We start from the raw sequence: 19,820 nt of genomic DNA on the forward strand, positions 1-19,820 counted from the left end.
CTGATTTTCTAGATTCTTACTGACAAGTAGCCTTGTCAGTTCCTCAAAGATAGGAACTCTCTACTGTTCATCTTTGAATTCCCAGTGCCTGGCACATAGTAAACAAATGAATGAATGTCTTTTGTCCCTCCCCATCCTTTCTTTCTTCAACTTCTGCCTGGCCATTCAATAAAACTTTTAGTATTCTATTGTGGGAATGGAGAGTTTTGTATGTGCTCTGAATTAAAAAGCAAATTAAGTTAAACTAAATGAAAAAGAAAGCATCAGGGGAGTGGAATGTGTAAAGAAAATCACTTTTACATGCATGTACATCTTGTTTTGTTGTTGTTGTTCATCTTGGTTATAATTAGCCTTTGATAGAAACCTTTTCTTACTGCTCTTCTAGATAGTTTCCTTGTGCTTTCCATATTTCTTTCTCTCTTTCAAATTTTCCTGCTTGTGAAATCTAGAGAATTGACAAACAGACATTAGAAACTAATATAAGTATCTAGTAAGAGGAATTAGGACAGCTTAGTAACTAAGAAAATGTTTTATTTGTATGGAGGAAACTATTTATAGCTTTATTAGGTTAATTTGAATCATAGTATGCTAGCAAAGGAGTAGCTTAACTGCCTTTATCCCCAACACAATACCCTATAAACTGGATTCTTCCAATTATGACATACCGTTATTTCTGCCTCCCAGTGTACACACAGTATGCCACCAGAATTACCATCCCCTTCCAACAAAATAAAAGCAACTATATAGTTTGTTTTCTGCCAGGCCACTCCTTCATAACCTGACTCCTTATTTGCTGACCAGGATGTATGTTGACTTAATAATCGTTTCTGTGAAAGGGAACCATATCTTTTTAACCTGCCAGTTAAAAAAGTGTGATTCTGTATGTTTTCCCATCAAGGTAACATGGCCGTCCCTGAATTAGTCTTATGTGAAAATATTGCACAGAAGTTAGACTTCCCTGTAGTAACACCCATTAACTTACTCAAGCATGAAAACATACATGCACAAAATATCCTTATCTACCAATAAGGTATGTTAGCTGCATATTAGCTTTTCCCTTTCTCATACTTGGTATTGAGCTAAATACATTCCAGGAATCTAGATTGTCCTTGAGTATCAGTGCTTCACCTGTCCTTTTGGCCTTTGTGTACTCCCCCAACACTCCACCTGCCTATACACACACAAATGTTACTCACAATTTCATTTTGTATGTATAGACAGCATTGTCAAACATGGCACTTCAGCAGCCCACCTGCAAATCACTGATAAAATAATGACCCATGCTTTTTCATTCAGTCTGTCCAAGTTAGGAAGTGGTTTGGTCTTTGTCAGCAATGGTATTAATATTTTGGGCCTATTTCTTAGGGCTTAAGTGGTGGTGAATTAAAACATAGCTTTGGATTTCTTTGGGTTTAATTTTTGTTGTCGTTGCTTTAGTGTTAGATTTTACCAATTCTGAGGGGGAAAACTAGAACATCTCGAAGGAGAAATGCAAATGCATTATAACTAAATTGTGCTGGCTACAATTTTATAATAAATACTCAGATCAGTTTTAGGATGCTTTGGTTTGTGATAATGAGGTTGAGAAAAGAATTGGCTTATAAAACTGGCATTTAAAGTTCATGAATGTCACAAATTATTTGGAGGTTAGAAATGTAGATGAGAATTTAAAATGTTAATTGGTAATACTGACTGTATGTAAAATCTACATGTGTGTAACAAGTAACGAAATAATTCACAACTACGTGCAAGTTAATTTTTTTTCAAATTAGAAACGAAATTGTGACAGCATAATCTTAACCTTTTTGCATTTTATTTATAGTTTTTTTTAATTTTAGTTTCAGTCTGATGGAAGCAAACAAGAAGATAAAGAGAAGACGGTAAGAGACTAGAAAAATCCAATGTGTCTAATGTTTGTCTAGGTACAGCATACTGTAAATTTTACTGTGAACAAGCTTTAATCACCTATGTGAATAACTATTTTATACTTTACATGTTGAATGTAGCTTTTGGCATATCGTACAAAGTATCTTTTAAGATTGACAGCCTCCTGTTTTTGAGGATTACCATGTTGAGAAAGGAAAAGGGATAAAAAGTCCCTCATTCTTGCTACCCCTTTCCTTCCCTCACCTCATTTGCTTTCTTAGATGGAGAAACACAAATAACCATTGTGAAACGTACAGTGATAGTGTGGGGAATTAGATATGGTGTGTTATTAAATCAAGGAACGGCAATTTTTCCAAGGCTTACATAAATTTGTTGGGGGGGGTTAATATGCACCTCTTAACTGAAATAATTTTTCCTCCATTTTTCGTAGGAAGTTATCCTTAGCTGCTTGCTTAGCATTACTGACCAGGTATTACTTCCATCTCTTTCTTTGATGGACTGCAATGCTTGTATGTCTGAGGAACTGTGGGGAATGTTTAAAACATTTCCATATCAGCATAGGTAAATACATAATATTTTTGTATTTTTAGCTACTATTCTAGTGCACTAACCTCTAAGTGTTTAACTTTTCCTAATTCTTCATCTCATCATTTTCAAGATATCGTCTGTATGGCCAGTGGAAGAATGAAACTTACAACAGTCATCCACTTTTAGTAAAAGTTAAAGCTCAAACAATAGACAGAGCCAAATATATCATGAAGTAAGTTTTAATTTATTTTTCTTCTTAATATCTGGATCTGATTTACTGTCTTTCAGCCAGCTTATGTCTGAGCCTCAGTTTTGAGGAAGCCCAGGAGTATTTGCTAATGGTGTAGCTAATTATATACTACACATAGAGTGACTATCAATTTTTGTGGTTTTTAGCTCATTTTGACTACCATGTTAGTTTTTGTAGTTGTCATGTTTGCCCAGCTATATAAAATCTGATAAAAATCCTCTTCAGGATGCATTATATTATAGGATGACGTGTTTTTTTTTTTAAAGGAGAGCATACTGTGTAGCCTTCGCTCAGTTTGCATAATACATTCGGTGGCTTGTACAAGGTAGTCAAAGTTCTAGGAATTTCTGTTGAAAGTTATAATAAAGATTTATTTTTTCTTTCTGGAAGATCTAGTAGAATCATGCAGAACTATCTCCTTAGGGAGTCAACTTTTGAAAAATTTCTAGTTTTTTCATTTGTGTGCTTTATTTTCATGTCATTAAAAACATAAGAGTGGGGCTTCCCTGGTGGCGCGGTGGTTGAGATTCCGCCTGCCGATGCAGGGGACACGAGTTCTTGCCCTGGTCCGGGAAGATCCCACATGCTGAGGAGCGGCTAGGCCCGTGAGCCATGGCTGCTGAGCCTGCGCGTCCGGAGCCTGTGCTCCGCAACGGGAGAGGTCACAACAGTGAGAGGCCCGCGTACCGCAAAAAAAACCAAAACAAAACAAAAGAGTGATGTTAATCTATTGATACTTCCTGATAAACTGTTTGAAGTTTAATTATGAAAATTGTATACTTCAGATCAGTATTGGTTTAGATACTAATTACACTGCTGTATTGCAAGGGTTTTCAGCAAGGCTGTTCATTATCATTTCTTTTACATTTGTGCAGTTGTATGGTTATTCTAATTAGAAGTAGTACATTCACTGGTTTAACTAACAGTATGCAGTGACACTTTTTTTTTAAATAATAAATTTATTCATTTATTTATTTATGGCTGCGTTGGGTCTTCGTTGCTGTGCACGGGCTTTCTCTAGTTGCGGCGAGCAGGGGCTGCTCTTCGTTGTGGTGCACGGGCTTCTCATTGTGGTGGCTTCTCTTGTTGTGGAGCACAGGCTCTAGGCATGCGAGGTTCAGTAGTTGTGGCTCGCAGGCTCTAGAGCGCAGGGTCAGCAGTTGTGGCACACAGGCTTAGTTGCTCTGTGGCATGTGGAATCTTCCCAGACTAGGGCTCAAACCCATGTCCCCTGCATTGTCAGGCAGATTCTTAACCACTGTGCCACCAGGGAAGCCCCCAGTGATACTTTCTTTGCTGAGTGATATTGTCGTAAGTCACAGTCTACCAGGGAAACAGGTGTGTGCACAATCACAGTCTGGTTTAATAGATGCTGTTATACAATATGTATAAAGTTCTATGGGATGATAGAGAGGAGAATGAATATTTCACCCCATGGAAGTTGGGGAAGGCATGGAAAGAGATGATATTAGAACTGGTCCTTCCAAAAGAGTTCTAGGCTTAAAAATTCCCCAAGTAGAGTTTCTAGCTTAACAACAACGAATATTTTTGAAGCCATTACTATGTGTGCTGGGCGCTGAACTAAGTGCTTTATATGGATTATTTAATGATACATTAAATTTTTTTTTGATAAATTTATTTAATTTTGGCTGTGTTGGGTCTTCGTTGCAGCACGCGGGCTTTCTCTAGTTGCGGCGAGCAGGGGCTATTCTTCATTGCAGTGCGGTGGCTTCTCTCGTCGTGGAGCACGGGCTCCAGGTGCACGGGCTCAGTAGTTGTGGCTCACGGGGTCTAGAGCACAGGCTCAGTAGTTGTGGCGCACGGGCTTAGTTGCTCCGAGGCATGTGGGATCTTCCTGGACCAGGGATCAAACCCGTGTCCCCTGCATTGACAGGCGTATTCTCAACCACTGCACCACCAGGGAAGCCCCGATACATTAAATATTGAATCTGTCTCTTCCACTCTCTACCACCACTAACTTAGTTCTTTTATCTGGAGTGTTATAGTGCCTTGTATTATTCTCTTTCTTCAAAATCCTTTGGTGACTAAGCATTGCCTGCAGGTTATATGTCAGACTTTATGGCTTGGTGATATAAGAGAACCTTCATGATCTGTCTCTCCCTATTTCCATCCTCATTTCCCGCCAATTCTACCTCTAGCTGTACTGAGCCCACTTATGTTTCCCTGAGTGTGCTATGGTCTCCTTTTCCTTTGCATATAATTTTTTGTTTCTTTTGTTTGTACAGGTTTTCCCTTACCTCTTTTTCCTCTCTCCATCTGGTGACCTCATCATTGGACAGTGGGCTCCAGTGTCACCTCTGTGAAGCCTTCCCTTGCACATACCACCAAGCACAATTGATTGTTCTTTATTTGTGCTACCACTATGTCATATGCATATAACTACTATCATACCGCTTATGTATATTGCTATGATTATTTTTCTTTTTAAAGTTATCTAATTTTTTGACTATTTTATATATTCACACGGTTTAAATTGTAGTAGATATGAAAAGGTAGACAGTAAAAAGTCTCTCACCCTGTCCACTCAGTTCTCCCAAGGGAAAAAAAAAGTGGTCACTGTTTAGTTTCTTATTTATCATTCCGGCTATTTTTATGTATATGCAAGTGAATACAAATATATTATTCCCTCCCTTTTTATACTATTGATAGCATATAATAAGTACTGTTCTATAAGTTGCTCTATTTGTTTAAGAATATAAAAATTTTAAAAGTGGTTTTAAATCTACCTCCCCAGCTGGACTGAGCTTGAGAGCAGGTGCTGTTACTCATCCTTGTATTCCTGGTGCTTAGCACTTTGCCTGTCACAGAAGACATTAATATGAATTAATGAATAAGTAAATTAATACAAATGTTTATCACAGAAGAATATGTGCAGAATTTTTAATGTACTCGGATTTTTGTTATATTTGTAAGCTCAGCTATTTCACCAGCCTTGAATAATATGATTTTGATATTGATTGAACTTTTTAAGTTGAGAATGGAATGTATTAATTTATTGCTTGGGAATTTCACAAGTTTTGATTACTGTTTAAAACATGAATTTTCTATAGGGCATCCAGTAATTCATGCCACAAATGTTCATTGATTGTGTTCCATATGCCAAGCACCATGGTTGCTTGAGAGGAGGACATAATCAAGAGAATATTCCTTTTATTTATTTTTTTTGGTGTTGGGGGAGAGGAAGCAGAAGGGAATGGGATAAAAAATATGGAAAGGAAGGGTTGGCTTTGGCAAGTAGGAGGGCTTGCCTGAAATAGTAGGGTTAGAAGTAAGGGCAGGTGGTGGTAGAACTTTATTTGTGCTTCAAATAAAGCTTCAAAGTAGAACAGAGTATAGCCAAAGTTTAAAACTGATGGGTCTCTCTTTTCCGTGGGACAAAAAGAAACTGGGCCATGCAGAATGGGAAAGGGAAGCAGTTGTTGATGAAATAATTTTGATTAATGGATCAGTTTTGTCATAAGTTTCTTAAGATAATTATATCAAGTTTGTCACTTCCAGAATGGTCACATTCCTTGAATTGTCAACTAAATTCATTATTTGCTTCATTACATTTTCACTCTAGAAAGCTTCCTGTCACTTGTTAGTTTTTCAGGTTTCTAGATTTATTATGTAGTAATTTCATCAGAAGAGTTTAAGATCCTGTGTAATAATTGTTTTGAATTTGTAAGCATTTCGTAGATATAAATTTCCAAAATGTTAGTAAAAGAATACTGAGTAGAGGGAGAATTAAAGAGGAAGGACAAGAGTAGAATTGATTTTTCAAGAATTGTTTACTTTGAATATGAAAACCAGAGAACTTCTTGTATCAAGGAGTGAGTGCAGCATTAGCTGTTACTCTGTTAGGGTCACTGACACAGATGGCATGAGGCATTTCAAAGTATTACACCACATTTGATATCTTAATCCCTAAAGTGATAATGAGCCCTTCTAAATCTAAAATAATTATTCTCTGTAAGAAGAGTTTTATGTACTTGTAGAGTACGTTAAGAGTTTTAATGCTTATTAGACTATTACTATAAAATGAACATGTGTATATTGTAAATGTTAAGCATTAATACAAAATTTTAATACCCTCTTGGAGAATGCCTAATCAAAATAGCCCAAGTCCTGTAGTAAAGCATATGATGAGGGTGGTTGTTTACATGGATCCATTTTGGATATTTGGGAAATAAAATTTTTTTCATGATGTAACAAAGCTACCAACATTAAAAGGGAAATTACTTAAGATGATCCCTGCCACCTTTTTCTCCCCTTGTAGGCGTCTAACCAAGGAAAATGTGAAGCCTTCTGGAAGACAAATTGGGAAGTTGAGCCACAGCAATCCAACCATTTTGTTTGATTATGTATGTTTTGAGGTTAATACTATTTTCAGGGATTTTTCTTTTTGTAGTCTTTAAATCAGCACAAGTGGAAATAGAATGATGTAGTTTAAAAATGTTTGATAGTTTTAGGGGACAAAAACTTTAGCAAATGAAACATTGTATGGTTATTCTAAAAACAAAATTTAGTATGTAATATGTTTAACACATTGATCTACTTTTCTAACAATAAGTGACAGTGCTACTGTTATTAAACAGACTGACATTGTCTTGTGTACCACATTTTGAGTTATAAAAACATTAATAAAGTGATGCATTATTTGTTGATTTTAGTTTTTAGAAACATTTGAACAGCATTTCATTGTGATTCAGATGTAACACTTTCATGTTTAGAAAGAGATTTCTAAAACACATTTGACATAAGTCTAGCCTCTATAATTCCAAAATTCAAGTTTGGATGCCCTGGAATTATTTCCTAATTGGAAATTGTAGCCTAAGAAAATATTTTCTAAGGAAATGATAGAATAGTAGGTTTTATATAAATACACAATGGAAGGAAACTAATTTTAAGCATTATTTCTTTTGAAAAAAAAGTGTAGCCATTATTTAGTTAGCACGGTAAAAGTTCTCTTTTGATTAGTCAATGCCTTTTATTCTTTGTTGCTGTCTTCCAGATCTTGTCACAAATACAGAAGTATGATAACTTAATAACACCTGTAGTAGATTCATTGAAATACCTCACTTCGTTGAATTATGACGTCTTGGCCTGTATCCTTTCAGGTGAAGTAATAACATAGATTTCACGTTTCATAGATCTTAGTGGTGAATGTTTTATTTTCATTCTAAGTTCCTTTAGCAACCATCTGAGGTTGATTCAGTTGGCTGATCGAGAGGTTGACCAGTTGGGAGTTTGTGTGTGTGTCTGTGTTGTATACTGAGAAAGACAATGTTAAGATTACTAAATATCTTTGATATAGTTAGAATCTGCTTGCTGAAAGCTGGGAAAGAGGCTAAAAAAGAAAAGTTGATACTACAGTGAGTGTATTTTTCCATAATTGGTAATAAATTGGAGCTAACAATTTATTTTCCAAGGGGTGGCTTTTTGTTGTTGTTGTTTTAGCGGTCTTTGTTAGGGATGTGGTGACAAAATTTTTTCTTAATTATATGAAAGATTGTATCATTGAAGCTTTAGCTAATCCAGAAAAGGAGAGAATGAAACATGACGACACAACCATCTCAAGCTGGCTTCAGAGTAAGTATTTTTATTTTTCCAAGGATGAAATTTCCATCTTTTGTCATTGCTATGCTATGTATTCTGTTACCTATGCTAAGAGCCTATTTGTCAAGTGCTCTTGAGAATATCTAGCCACTCAACTTGTTCTACAGAGGGTCCATGTCCTTGGCTGTGTAAGGAGGTTCATATGGTACTTAATTCATTTTCTAACTCAAGAGGCCAGTATTGGCTGCGATAGCATTTGGGCAAGCATTACTGGGGAGATGAAAGTTCCCATCCATTCTATTACTTTAGAAGAATTAATCTTTTTTTTTAAGATTTTTTTCTTGATGTGGACCAATTTTAAAGTCTTTATTGAATTTGTTACAATATTGCTTCTGTTTTATGTTTTGGTTTTTTGGCTGTGAGGCATGTGGGCTCTTAGCTCTCCAACCAGGGATCGAACCTGCACCCCCTACATTTGAAGGTGAAGTCTTAACCAGTGGACTGCCAGGGAAGTCCCTAGAAGAATTAATCTTAAGGGAACTATTCTCCCTTCTCTCCTTTCCATCCTGAGGTTCCAGTCACCTTAAAAGAACAAAAACTTGGTTGTTTAACAAAAAGCCCTAGCCTTGTTTTTTTTCCTTGTACCTTTGATTTCTAGCAGCCAGTTACATTTTCTTTCAACCTGTTGTGTCTCTGATAGCTGAATCTTGCAGTAGCTTCCCATTGCTCTTTGAAGTCTGCAATCTGTAATAAATCATACAAGTAAGTTCTTTTGGGATCAGGTCCTTTCTATACTAGCCTCATCTTTTGCCCCTCCCTAATATTCTAGGTTCCGTTAATGCTGAACTTCTTGCACTTTCTTTTGCACATGTTATTCCCTCTTCTTGGGGTACCCTTGGGATACCCTTCTATGCCCACTCATCTCTTCCAACACATTTTCTACTTATTCATTAGATTTTAGCTTAGAGGTCACTTTCTTTGGAAAGCTTTCCCTGTTAACAACCCAAAAGTCAGAATAAGGTGCCCCTCTTCTGTACTTCTATGGAACTTTTTATTCATCATAGTTATTTTAGTTTAGTTTTCTATATCTCTCTGGACTGTAAGTTCCTTGAGGGCAGGACCTGTGTTTTGTCCATTGTCCTTTAGGTGCTCAGCAAATAATTTTCAGCAAATAATTCTTGAAAAGGCTGCAGATCACTTGACTTTACTGGGGTCTCCTCCTCTTTTTTTTTTTTTTAAAAAGGCCACGCCGTGCTGCATGCAGGATCTTGGTTTCCTGACCAGGGATTGAACCCATGCCCCCTGCATTGGGCGTGCCAAGTCTTAACAATTGGATGGCCAGGGAAGTCCCTCCTGCTCTTGTCTTGAGTGGGGTTTTCTCCCTACTAATGTGATAAGGACTCTTGGCTAAAATTGGTCTTTTGATTGCCTCTTGGTCTGGCAATGTTTCCTTGCCCCTCCACAACTAGTGGCATGTTCCTAGATAAAATGAGATTTTTTTGTGTGACTCAGACATTTGAGGGGCAGGTGTTTTGTTGATCATTCAAGTTTACTGAGTTATCTGCAAGATTTTGTTGTGGCCTAATTAACATCACAAGTTATGGAATCAGGCCGTATAAGTTTGAATCACTGTTCTACCTCATACCAACTGTGTGTCCATGAGCAAGTTACGTGACCTGTCTGTTCGGAATTTCCCTCATCGATAGGTTTATACCAACCTGAGATAATTACTGCAAAGGTTAAATGAGATAATTACATAAAGAGCTTAATAGACTGCTTGGCATATGTATGGTCAATAAATATTAGCTATTATTAATTATAAAATTCTGTTCAGTGGCATCAGCAATACAATTTTTCCCACCTCATTTTGTTTGGGAAATTTCGTTGAAATAACACTTAATATTGTGCTTTTTGTTTTATGAACTGTTTTTTAAAAAGCCCTATTCCTTTTTTATCTCATATAGGTCTGGCTAGTTTCTGTGGTGCAGTTTTTCGTAAATATCCAATTGATCTTGCTGGTCTTCTTCAATATGTGGCTAATCAGCTAAAGGCAGGCAAAAGGTATTCATAGCAAATTATATGTAAATGAAATTCAGTAATTAGAGTACTTCTGCCGGTATTGGGATACTGACATTACTATTATGTTGAAAAACTGTTTGTTGGTTGTAGGCTTAAGAAAATAATTGCTCACTTATTTATATGGAATTCTTTAATTAAAAGAAATAACTTAAAATATGCAGAAAGAAATGTAATATTTGGCTATATGTGTAACTCATTAAAGTAACTAACTCACTTTGACTACCTGTTAGGCTTTTGAATAAATGGTTGATATGGTATATTGTAAATCCTCTTATGGCAAAACTCATTGCACTATTGATTATGCTACTGGACAGTAATTGGCCTTTACATTGAACATTTGGTAGGAATGTGTTTATTTTGAGGGTATATATAGTATCTTTAAAACACAACTATTTTTTGAATTTAAACTTCAGAGATAGGTAACACTAATGCACCTTTTGGACATTGTCTTCTTTTCTTTATAAATACTGAGTTTTATTATTTTATTCTGGACCAATATCAGTGCTTAGAGTTTGAATTGGAATGTATATTAAACCCCATCAGCAATAGACTGACTAGACTCAAAAGAACTGGAAATGGTTTTCAAAAGCTTTCTGGTAGAAAGCAAACAGAAATCTGTAAAGCTATCTGGTGCTCCAAACAAGTATTACCTAAGTAATTCTTGACAGATTATTTTGGTTTAGGGAAAGCTTAAAAAAAATTAGGTTTGGGATTTAATCCGCATATATCACTTGCTTTATACTCCTCTATTGGCCATTCGTATACATTTTACTCTTCTGTGTCTGTATAGGCCAGGAAAACATCACATTACTTTTAAATCTCTAGTTCAGTTTTCTGTACTGTGATATAGTTTTTGTGACCATCTAATGAAAAGATTGTTTAAAGGAAAAACAAAATATTTCATTGGTACTTGTTGCATACTTATTTGAAGAGGGCCCTCTTGTTTTCAAAAACTATGTTTAGAGAAGCGAGGCAAGTTGAGAGAGTAAGCACTTAATAAGAATCTTAGAAAACTGTTCCTTTGTCTATTAACTTGTGTCTTGGGTATACCTAGCTTTACCTTTCTTTGGAAAAACATCTGTATTTGTTCTGTAGGAAAGAATGTTTTTCCTTATCTTCATTACTTAACAAAGTAAGGAAGATCTTGGAAGTCATAAGGTGTTATTTCCATTGACAGTCCTAAACTTTGAGAATTCAAATGAATAACTGTTGGCACAGTAATAAATATGTGTAAGGCAGGCCACTAAACTGTCATCTTAGGCTCAAATATCACAGCTTGGAATTTGCATTTCCTTCCTTTTTTCTTTTCTCCTCTCCCTCCCTCCATTCCTCCTAAGTGTGTGTGATCGTTTAAAGAGATGGCTCTATACTATCAAAAAATATATATTGAGCATCCTGTACTGGAGGATAAAAAAAAAATGTTATGAAGGGCATTATTGGGTTGGCTGCTAAAAATGAAATATGACCGTATATTAGATAAAAGTATTGCATCAGTGTTAGGTTTACTAAAGTTGATAACTATTGCTGTGGTTATGTAAGAGAATAGCGATAGTCTTAGGAAACACATTAGCAATTTTAGGGGTAATTAGGAATTTTAGGTACCTCTAAAATGATGTTACTTACTAGATAAGTTACTCTCGCATAGTTCAAGAAAATTGTGTGAGAGAGAGAGAGAGAGAGAGAGAGAGAGAGTGTGTGTGTGTGTGTGTGTGTGTGTGTGTGTGAGAGAGAGAGAGAGAGAGGGAGGGAGGGAGGGAGAGAGAGAGAGAGAGAGAGAGAAGATGGGGGAGAGAGAGAGAAAGCAGAAATGATAAAGTGAACAGGATGTTCACAATGTTAATAACAGGTGAAGTAGGGATAAAGGCTATGTGGGTGTGCTTTGTACTGTTCTTATCTTTGTATCCTATCTGTAAGTTTGAAATTACTTCCAAGTAAAAAGTTAAACATACTACATGCCCCAAATATTTATATACAAATAATTTAGGGATTCTTAGTATATTAATTACAATTCATTTTTACTTTTATGTTTGAAGTTTCAACTATAGACTATTTCTTATTTTTCCTAAATAGTTTTGACCTGCTTATATTGAAAGAAGTGGTACAAAAAATGGCAGGAATAGAAATTACAGAAGAAATGACAATGGAGCAACTAGAGGCCATGACTGGTGGAGAGCAACTAAAAGCTGAGGTGAGAATTGCTCTTTTTGTTTAGTGACTCAAAATTCAAAATGTATGCATGCTCCCTTTTAAAATCGCATCAAAAAAAATAAAATACTTGGGAATAAACATCACCAAGGAGGTGAAAGACTTATAAGCTGAAAACTACAAAACATTAATAAAGGAAATTGAAGATGATTCAAAGAAATGGAAAGATATCCCATGCTCTTAGATTGGAAGAGTTAACATTGTTAAAATGGCCATGCTACCCAAAGCAATCTATAGATTGAATGCAATACCTATCAAATTACCCATGACATTTTTTACAGAACTAGAACAAATAATCCTAAAATTTATATGGAACCATAAAAGACCCAAAATTGCCAAAGCAATCCTGAGGAAAAAGAACAAAGCAGTAGGCATAACCCTCCCAGACTTCAGACAGTGTTACAAAGCTGCAGTAATCAAAATGTACGCATGTTCATAATAAAGAATTTAAACAGCACATAAGTACATAAAGCTAAGTGTCAAAGCCATACATACCCTCCTCTTAAAATCGCCCCCACCTCCCTTTTAAAAATTGCGATATACTAGTTATTTTAACCTTTTTAAAAAAGCTGAAACAAAGTGTAAAAGACAGTAAGTAATACATCTGGAGGGAAATAAATATCAAATCTTCTGTGGTCCTTGATACCCCAATGGGCATAAATCTGACAGTTGTTGACTCTGCCCCACACTGACTAAAGGATAATCCTTTATAAGGGACTGCATGGTAGAAAGTGGAAAATATGTAGAAGTTTAAAGACAGTTGACAGTTATCTTTAAGCCAGTGACTAAAGCCAGTGGCAGTAATAGTGTCAGTAAAATAAATTTGTAAAGAGAGGGAAGGAATGTAGAGTGTGTGGGTTTGTTATCTTCAGGATTGTAACCAAACCCTTTCTGTGTTTTTTCTTCAAATCAGATGGCATGTTTTATGTACTGGTACACTGGTAAAGTTATGTCTTCTCTTTTGCAGGGTGGTTACTTTGGCCAGATAAGAAACACTAAAAAATCCTCCCAGAGATTAAAGGATGCACTATTAGACCATGACCTTGCTCTTCCTCTCTGTTTGCTTATGGCTCAGCAGAGGAATGGGGTAATCTTTCAGGAAGGTGGAGAGAAACATTTGAAACTCGTGGGAAAGCTCTATGATCAGGCAAGTTAAAGTGGCCTTTGTGTTTCTGTGGGTTTTTTTTTTTTTTTCTCCTCCCCCCCAGCCCCCTGTGGGTTTTTAAATCTTGATAGTGGAAAATATAGAATGTGATACAATTTGAAAAATGTCATTTTGCACATCATATATATATCATATGATATATATTATATACAATATATAATATGTAATTATATATATAATAGACATTCTGGAAATTGGGACTCTTTGCAAATTATGATATTTAAGAGATGGATCTAGGGGATATAATAATATGTATAATGTTTTCAGTTAAGTAGATAACGTCAAGTTGTTTGCTCTCATCTTTTCTGATCTCTGGAAATCTGGAATTTCAGCCACAACAAAGTAGATATGATCTTCATTTATAAAATATATTTAAAAATATTAAGCACCAAAACCTATGGTTAGCCTACAAGATGTGTTTAACTGTCACCAACTATATTACAAGGAAATAAAAAACATCATATTTTATAAAGTTTTCGACTTTTAAGGGCCAAGAAAATTGACTTGCATATACATAAAATTGTTCTATGTGATTTAGATAAATATATTCTGCTACTAAAGGTGGTGAACAATAGCTTGGAACTTGAGACCTTGGTTGACTATTAAAGTCTTAGATTAGTCAACTTTTCAGGACTTGGGTATCTTTTTTGTAGTATGATATATGATTAGGTTTGTAGATTGTCTCCAAAGTTCTTTCAAGTAGTAAAATTTGAATTCTTAATTGTTAATCAAAATATTGTTAAAATATATCTTAGTCATTTTGGAAAATGTTATGTTGGTTTAGTAAAATGGTAGCACATTTGTGTTTTTTGTCTTATTTTTTAAATTTAGTGTCATGATACCCTGGTACAGTTTGGTGGGTTTTTAGCATCTAATCTAAGCACAGAAGATTATATAAAGCGAGTGCCTTCAATTGATGTGCTCTGTAATGAATTTCACACACCCCATGATGCAGCATTTTTCCTGTCTAGGCCAATGTATGCACACCATATTTCGGTAAGTATAAGTATCTTTGCTGCCATTCAGGAATGATTCCACATTACTACTTAACTGTTTTATTTGTAAATGCATTTTAATTTGACATAGATAGAGAGAGTTGCTCTTTTGTTAATACTCAGCTCTGTGCAGTGGGCAATGAAAATATCCCCCTTAAAAAGTAAGTCTTACTAGTTCTATAATTTTATTGTTACTACACCACCAGTTGTCCAAGTTGATGTCTTATGGGCCCTCTAGAACTATAGTTCTCCAACATTAGTGCAGCTCATCAGGGAATTATTAGAGAATCACCAAGGAAGCATCTTAAAAACTCAACCCCATGTCCATAAATTCTAATTTAGTAATTTGAATGGTACCTGGGGATTTTTGTTTTGTTTTTGTTTTTTTAACAAGCACTAGATGATTCTGATGCAGGCGAATGTGGTACGTCATTCTGAGAAACACTCCTCTTGAATACAGAGAATCCTGTTTCCTCAGTGACAGTATCACTGTCAGACAGTTGACTTGCTATTACATGTACTGCCTTGAAAGAAATAAAGACTGACAGACTTAACCACCCCCAAACATTCTAAATACTCTTGCACTCTCTGTTGTGTAACTTCTAGGAAAGGTATATTCATGGCTCTTGTTTTATTTCTCTCCACCTAAATGAAACAACTGACAACAAACAACAACAAAAAGCAAACTAGAGCGAGCCCTCCCAATCAGGGTATCCTGTTAGTGACTGTATTGAAATTCAAGTAAGGTTGTGGGGGAAGAGAAGACAGCCCTCCTTCCTTTTCTCTATCTGCCACCTGGACTCTTCCCTTTAAACCAGTTACCTCTAATAGGAATTTACTTTTCCTTTTCCCTCAGGGCCATGGTCAGTACTCTGTTTGGAAACTGTGGTACTTCCCCACTCTGACTGGAGCCCAAGCATATTCTTCATTTTTCTGTAGGCTTAGATTCTGGCCCTTCTGTTTATCTGTTGTTGTTTTTTAAGTCTATGCTATGCAAGGCTTTCACTACAGATTTTGAGGAAGATCTTGTTCCCTTATCTTTAAGTAGGCTCCCTTCTTGTTCCCAGTGGGGATACAGGGCTGTGTAGTAGAGTGGGGGAAAAGGTGCTGAGAAATTTGGGATCTAATTGATCATTTAATCAACCATCAGCTGTTAGTGTTTACATATCAACTGCTACAGTCTCACACTTACCCTCTAACAACTAACTAAATGTTAATTGATTCAATTATCACTTGTAATACTGTGCTGTACTCTCTAGAGGGAAAAAGGGAATAAGGGAGTAGGATTGGGCTGCTTCTTCTCCTTTAGACTCTCTCAATCCAGAAAATTGTTATGCTCTCTTTGTGTAGTTATGTTTTGTGTTGTCGCCCCACCCCACAGTAGATCAGTCTCAGCTATACAACAGGGGACCTGATTTCTTGAAGGACTGAGGTGGGAGAATTGCTTCATCTCAGAAATTCTGACCTGCCCTGTGCTATACTGAGAAGTGACACACTAATCAGCGCTATTGAACCCTAGCAAACAGGAACACCTGGTTGCCTGAGGTTGGCTGAACTTTTCCAGGTCAGAAAATGGAGCAGGTCATTCATACCAACAGCTACTTTTTCCGTAGCCTGTGTAAAATATTGTGTCTTTGTCATTTAAGAGATAAAAATATCTAAACAAAGAAATGTCATTTTCCTTTCAAGTTTGAGGAGAAAAACAGAGAACTATACAGAGGTGGCTATACAACCAAATCAGGGGTAGGCCACATGCCACCCTCTGGAAAGGGAATTCCTCGGCAACCTTGGTTACACTGGATTGGGCATCCAGGCTTTCCTAGGGATCCTTACTTTTGCCTCTTGGGTGAAAGCCCCTCTTGAAGAACCTTTGATGAGAGAGTATGAGTATTAGAGGGCTGCTAGGTCCCTTCCATAAATTGACTATTGGCAGGCTCTCATGGGAATAACATTGTTAGGCCAAGAGCTTTTTGAACAGTAATTAGAAGTACAGCGGGGAATTCCCTGGCGGTCCAGTGGTTAGGACTCTGCACTTCCACTGCAGGGGGCATGGGTTCGATCCCTGGTTGAGGAACTAAGACACCGCATGCTGCATGGCACGGCCAAAAACAACAAAAAAAAGTACAGTAACAGTGGGTATCAGTTCTATTCCGTAGGTCTAGTTCCCCAGGTGACTTTGTAGAGCTGTTATACTTATCTACTTGACTGAAGATGTGAGCTTGAAGAAGGGTTAAACTGACTTTAGGCAAGGAAATATTTGTCCTAGGCAAATATGCAGTATAGCTGTCTTTTCTGATCAAGCTTTTTTTTCAACTAGATAGGAATGAGGGGGGTGCCTGGAAATAGAAGTCACAGATTCAGAACCAAAGGATTAGGGAGACTGGGGCTATTCTATAACACTGTCATACCTGTAACCTAATTTTCAGTTTTAATTGCTGAGAGCCACCTTGCAGCACTGGTCTAAAAGAAAGGCTTTTCCCCTAGTTCATATTCTGAATATGACTAAATCAGGTAGATAAGCTATCTTATTTAGGTAGTTTCATCACTGTTTTATTCTGTGTTTTGTTAGAACCTCAACAGCTGTCTTTCTGTTCACATAGATTCATATTAGTTGCCTTCCATAGGACCCACCCTCAAAAATTTAAAAGCCTTTCTTATCCCAGCTGCTATTCTCTCAGGTCTCTGGTGTAATTGGACCTCTCTCCTAAGTAATGTTCTTTATATTTATAGCTTTGCCACCTATGTGGCCTCAGTAGTTACCAGCATGCTCTCTAAAATGGGGAAGACAGGAGATAATTTTTCCTACTTCTAAAGTAATTGTATGATTCTCAGAGCCTGTTTGAGATACCCTGTGGAACAAAGAGTACTTGGCATGCCTTCAATCCAGTGAGCCTGGGGTATGGAGCGCTCAGGAGGGACGGCAGCTGGACTGTAGGAGCCAAGACTCTTTTTGCCTATCACGATGCAGAACTGGAAGTGGGACCTTTGACTTCAGACCTTCTAGTTCTGGGCTCCATGTTTAGCACAAACTGTAAATGATTTAAGTGCTTTCTAGCATAAAGAAGAAGCTAGTTTTAGATCTCCTCTTAGGTTCATCTTCAGGGATGATGCCTAACCCAGACAGTTTTCTGGGTGAGAGCTCTTTCGTCTCAAAGAGACTGAAGGACATGAGATAATAGCAACAACTCCACTTTGTATTGTTTTCTTTTTTATGTTTGACACACATTCTATCAACTAATATGTAGTCCCTCCCATTGTACTAACAGATTCTTTTTCTCATACAATTAAGGGTATGGCCTTCCTCTGACTCTCCCCCAAATTAGGATAAACCAATCAGGCCAAAAAAAGCTCTGGTTTAAGTCAGTTCCCACATGCTTTAAACTCCAGTATACCATAGCCATTCAGAGAAAATCATAATTTAGCTTAGCAATAGGGTTACCAGTTGGTCCTGGTTTGCCTGAGACTTTCCCGGTTTTAGCACTACAGTCTTGCATCCTGGGAAACCCCTCAATCACTGGAAAACCTGGACAGTTGGTCCCCCTACTTAGCGGTCTTATGGTAACGTTCTCATAACCTTTCTTTGTGTTGATCCAGCTTCTTAATTGACAAATCGTAACAGATGATAGGGGCTACATGTAGCGATAAAACATTCTGTTTTGGTTGGCTGTTACTAGTTCCATTCTGCCTCTTTACTAGTGTTAAGACCCTCTACTTGGTTCCCTTGAATATCTCAAAAGCAGGAGTGGAAACCCTGCATGTTCAATCCTTCATGCAACAGCAAGAGAGAGTAGGGTGGGGGAAATGGACAGGGGGCCCTCATACCCTATTCACTTACTCAACAGGTCAGATGCAATAAGAATCTTTGGAAAAGCTCATAGTAAGCACACAGGGCTAAATATTGAAACAGCTTCCAGGGATGATTTATCTTAAAAGAAATGTTGTTGGTAAGAAATTAGAATTCCTGCAACAGTTTTGATTGGTCATCTTCTGATTCTTGAAAAGGGAACCTAGGTTTTTATACTATGAAAATCAGTGCTATAAATTATATTGTATGTGTGTGTTTTTACTTTTTATCTCCAGTCAAAGTATGATGAACTTAAAAAATCAGAGAAGGGAAATAAACAGCAACATAAAGTTCACAAGTACATTACATCATGTGAAATGGTGATGGCTCCTGTCCATGAAGCAGTGGTTTCCTTACATGTTTCCAAAGTCTGGGACGACATCAGCCCTCAATTCTATGCCACATTCTGGTCATTGACAATGTATGACCTTGCAGTTCCACATACCAGCTATGAACGGGAAGTCAATAAACTTAAAGTCCAGATGAAAGCAATTGATGACAATCAGGAAATGGTAGGTTTTTGGTCTAGTAGCTCAAGTACAATAACTTCATGGTATTAATTCAACATTATCCATACTTTGGAATTGTATTAGCTCAGGTTCCTATCTTGTTGTTACACATAATGTTTTTCTAAGTGGGTTTAGAGGTTATCCTCTCCATGGGTGGGGCAGGGGCTTGGTGAGTACGTGGAGGTTATGACCAATCAAAAGGTATTTGAGGGCTGTGTTAGCAACTTAAAATGATCTACTTAACTCCAATTGCAAGAGCAATAGGAATTCCCCAAAGGAGAATCCTTTAGGAGAAAGCTTTATTGAAGAGGTGAGTCTTGAACTGGATAGGCCTTGAAGATAGGTTAAGTTTGGAAATATGGAGGCAAATTGGTGACTGTAAAGCTTCAGCAAAGGTATGAAGTAGTCTGAGGTTTAAAGAGACCACTTTTACTGTGGCGATTGGGCTTAGTGATAAATTTGAAAGGTTAGGTTGGGGCCAGGTGATGTAGAGCGATGAAAGTTAGAAAGGAAGGCTTGAGGGACTTCCCTGGGGGTCCAGTGGTTAAGACTCCGCGCTCCAAATATAGGAGGCCGGGGTTTGATCCCTGGTTGGGGAACTAGATCCTGCACGCATGCCGCAACTAAAAGTCCACATGCCGCAACTAAAAGAAGATCCCGTGTGCTGCAACGAAGATCCCACGTGCCTCAACTAAGACCCGGCGCAGCCAAATAAATAATTAGTTTTTAAAAATGCACTTAAAAAAAAAAGGAAGGCTTGATAAAATTGAGAGCTATTTTAGATTCCTCAGTGGGGAAG

At 37.1% G+C, this 19,820-nt stretch overlaps 1 protein-coding gene across 12 annotated transcripts in view; it reads left to right on the top strand.

Moving 5' to 3' along the window:
- THOC2 (THO complex subunit 2) overlaps positions 1-19,820 on the top strand; it is a 103,701-nt gene that overhangs the window by 60,545 nt on the left and 23,336 nt on the right. For all 12 annotated transcript variants that reach the window (XM_033850014.2, XM_073799097.1, XM_073799098.1 and 9 more), the window contains 11 exons: positions 1,839-1,880; positions 2,318-2,448; positions 2,546-2,647; positions 6,945-7,029; positions 7,680-7,773; positions 8,177-8,257; positions 10,189-10,285; positions 12,374-12,491; positions 13,476-13,655; positions 14,505-14,669; positions 18,749-19,024. In XM_033850014.2, the coding sequence (XP_033705905.1) occupies positions 1,839-1,880; positions 2,318-2,448; positions 2,546-2,647; positions 6,945-7,029; positions 7,680-7,773; positions 8,177-8,257; positions 10,189-10,285; positions 12,374-12,491; positions 13,476-13,655; positions 14,505-14,669; positions 18,749-19,024 (1,371 nt within the window). The remainder of the gene's footprint in view (positions 1-1,838; positions 1,881-2,317; positions 2,449-2,545; positions 2,648-6,944; positions 7,030-7,679; positions 7,774-8,176; positions 8,258-10,188; positions 10,286-12,373; positions 12,492-13,475; positions 13,656-14,504; positions 14,670-18,748; positions 19,025-19,820) is intronic.

Source organism: Tursiops truncatus, chromosome X, assembly GCF_011762595.2.
Source record: "Tursiops truncatus isolate mTurTru1 chromosome X, mTurTru1.mat.Y, whole genome shotgun sequence".
NCBI classification, from domain to species: Eukaryota; Metazoa; Chordata; class Mammalia; order Artiodactyla; family Delphinidae; genus Tursiops; species Tursiops truncatus.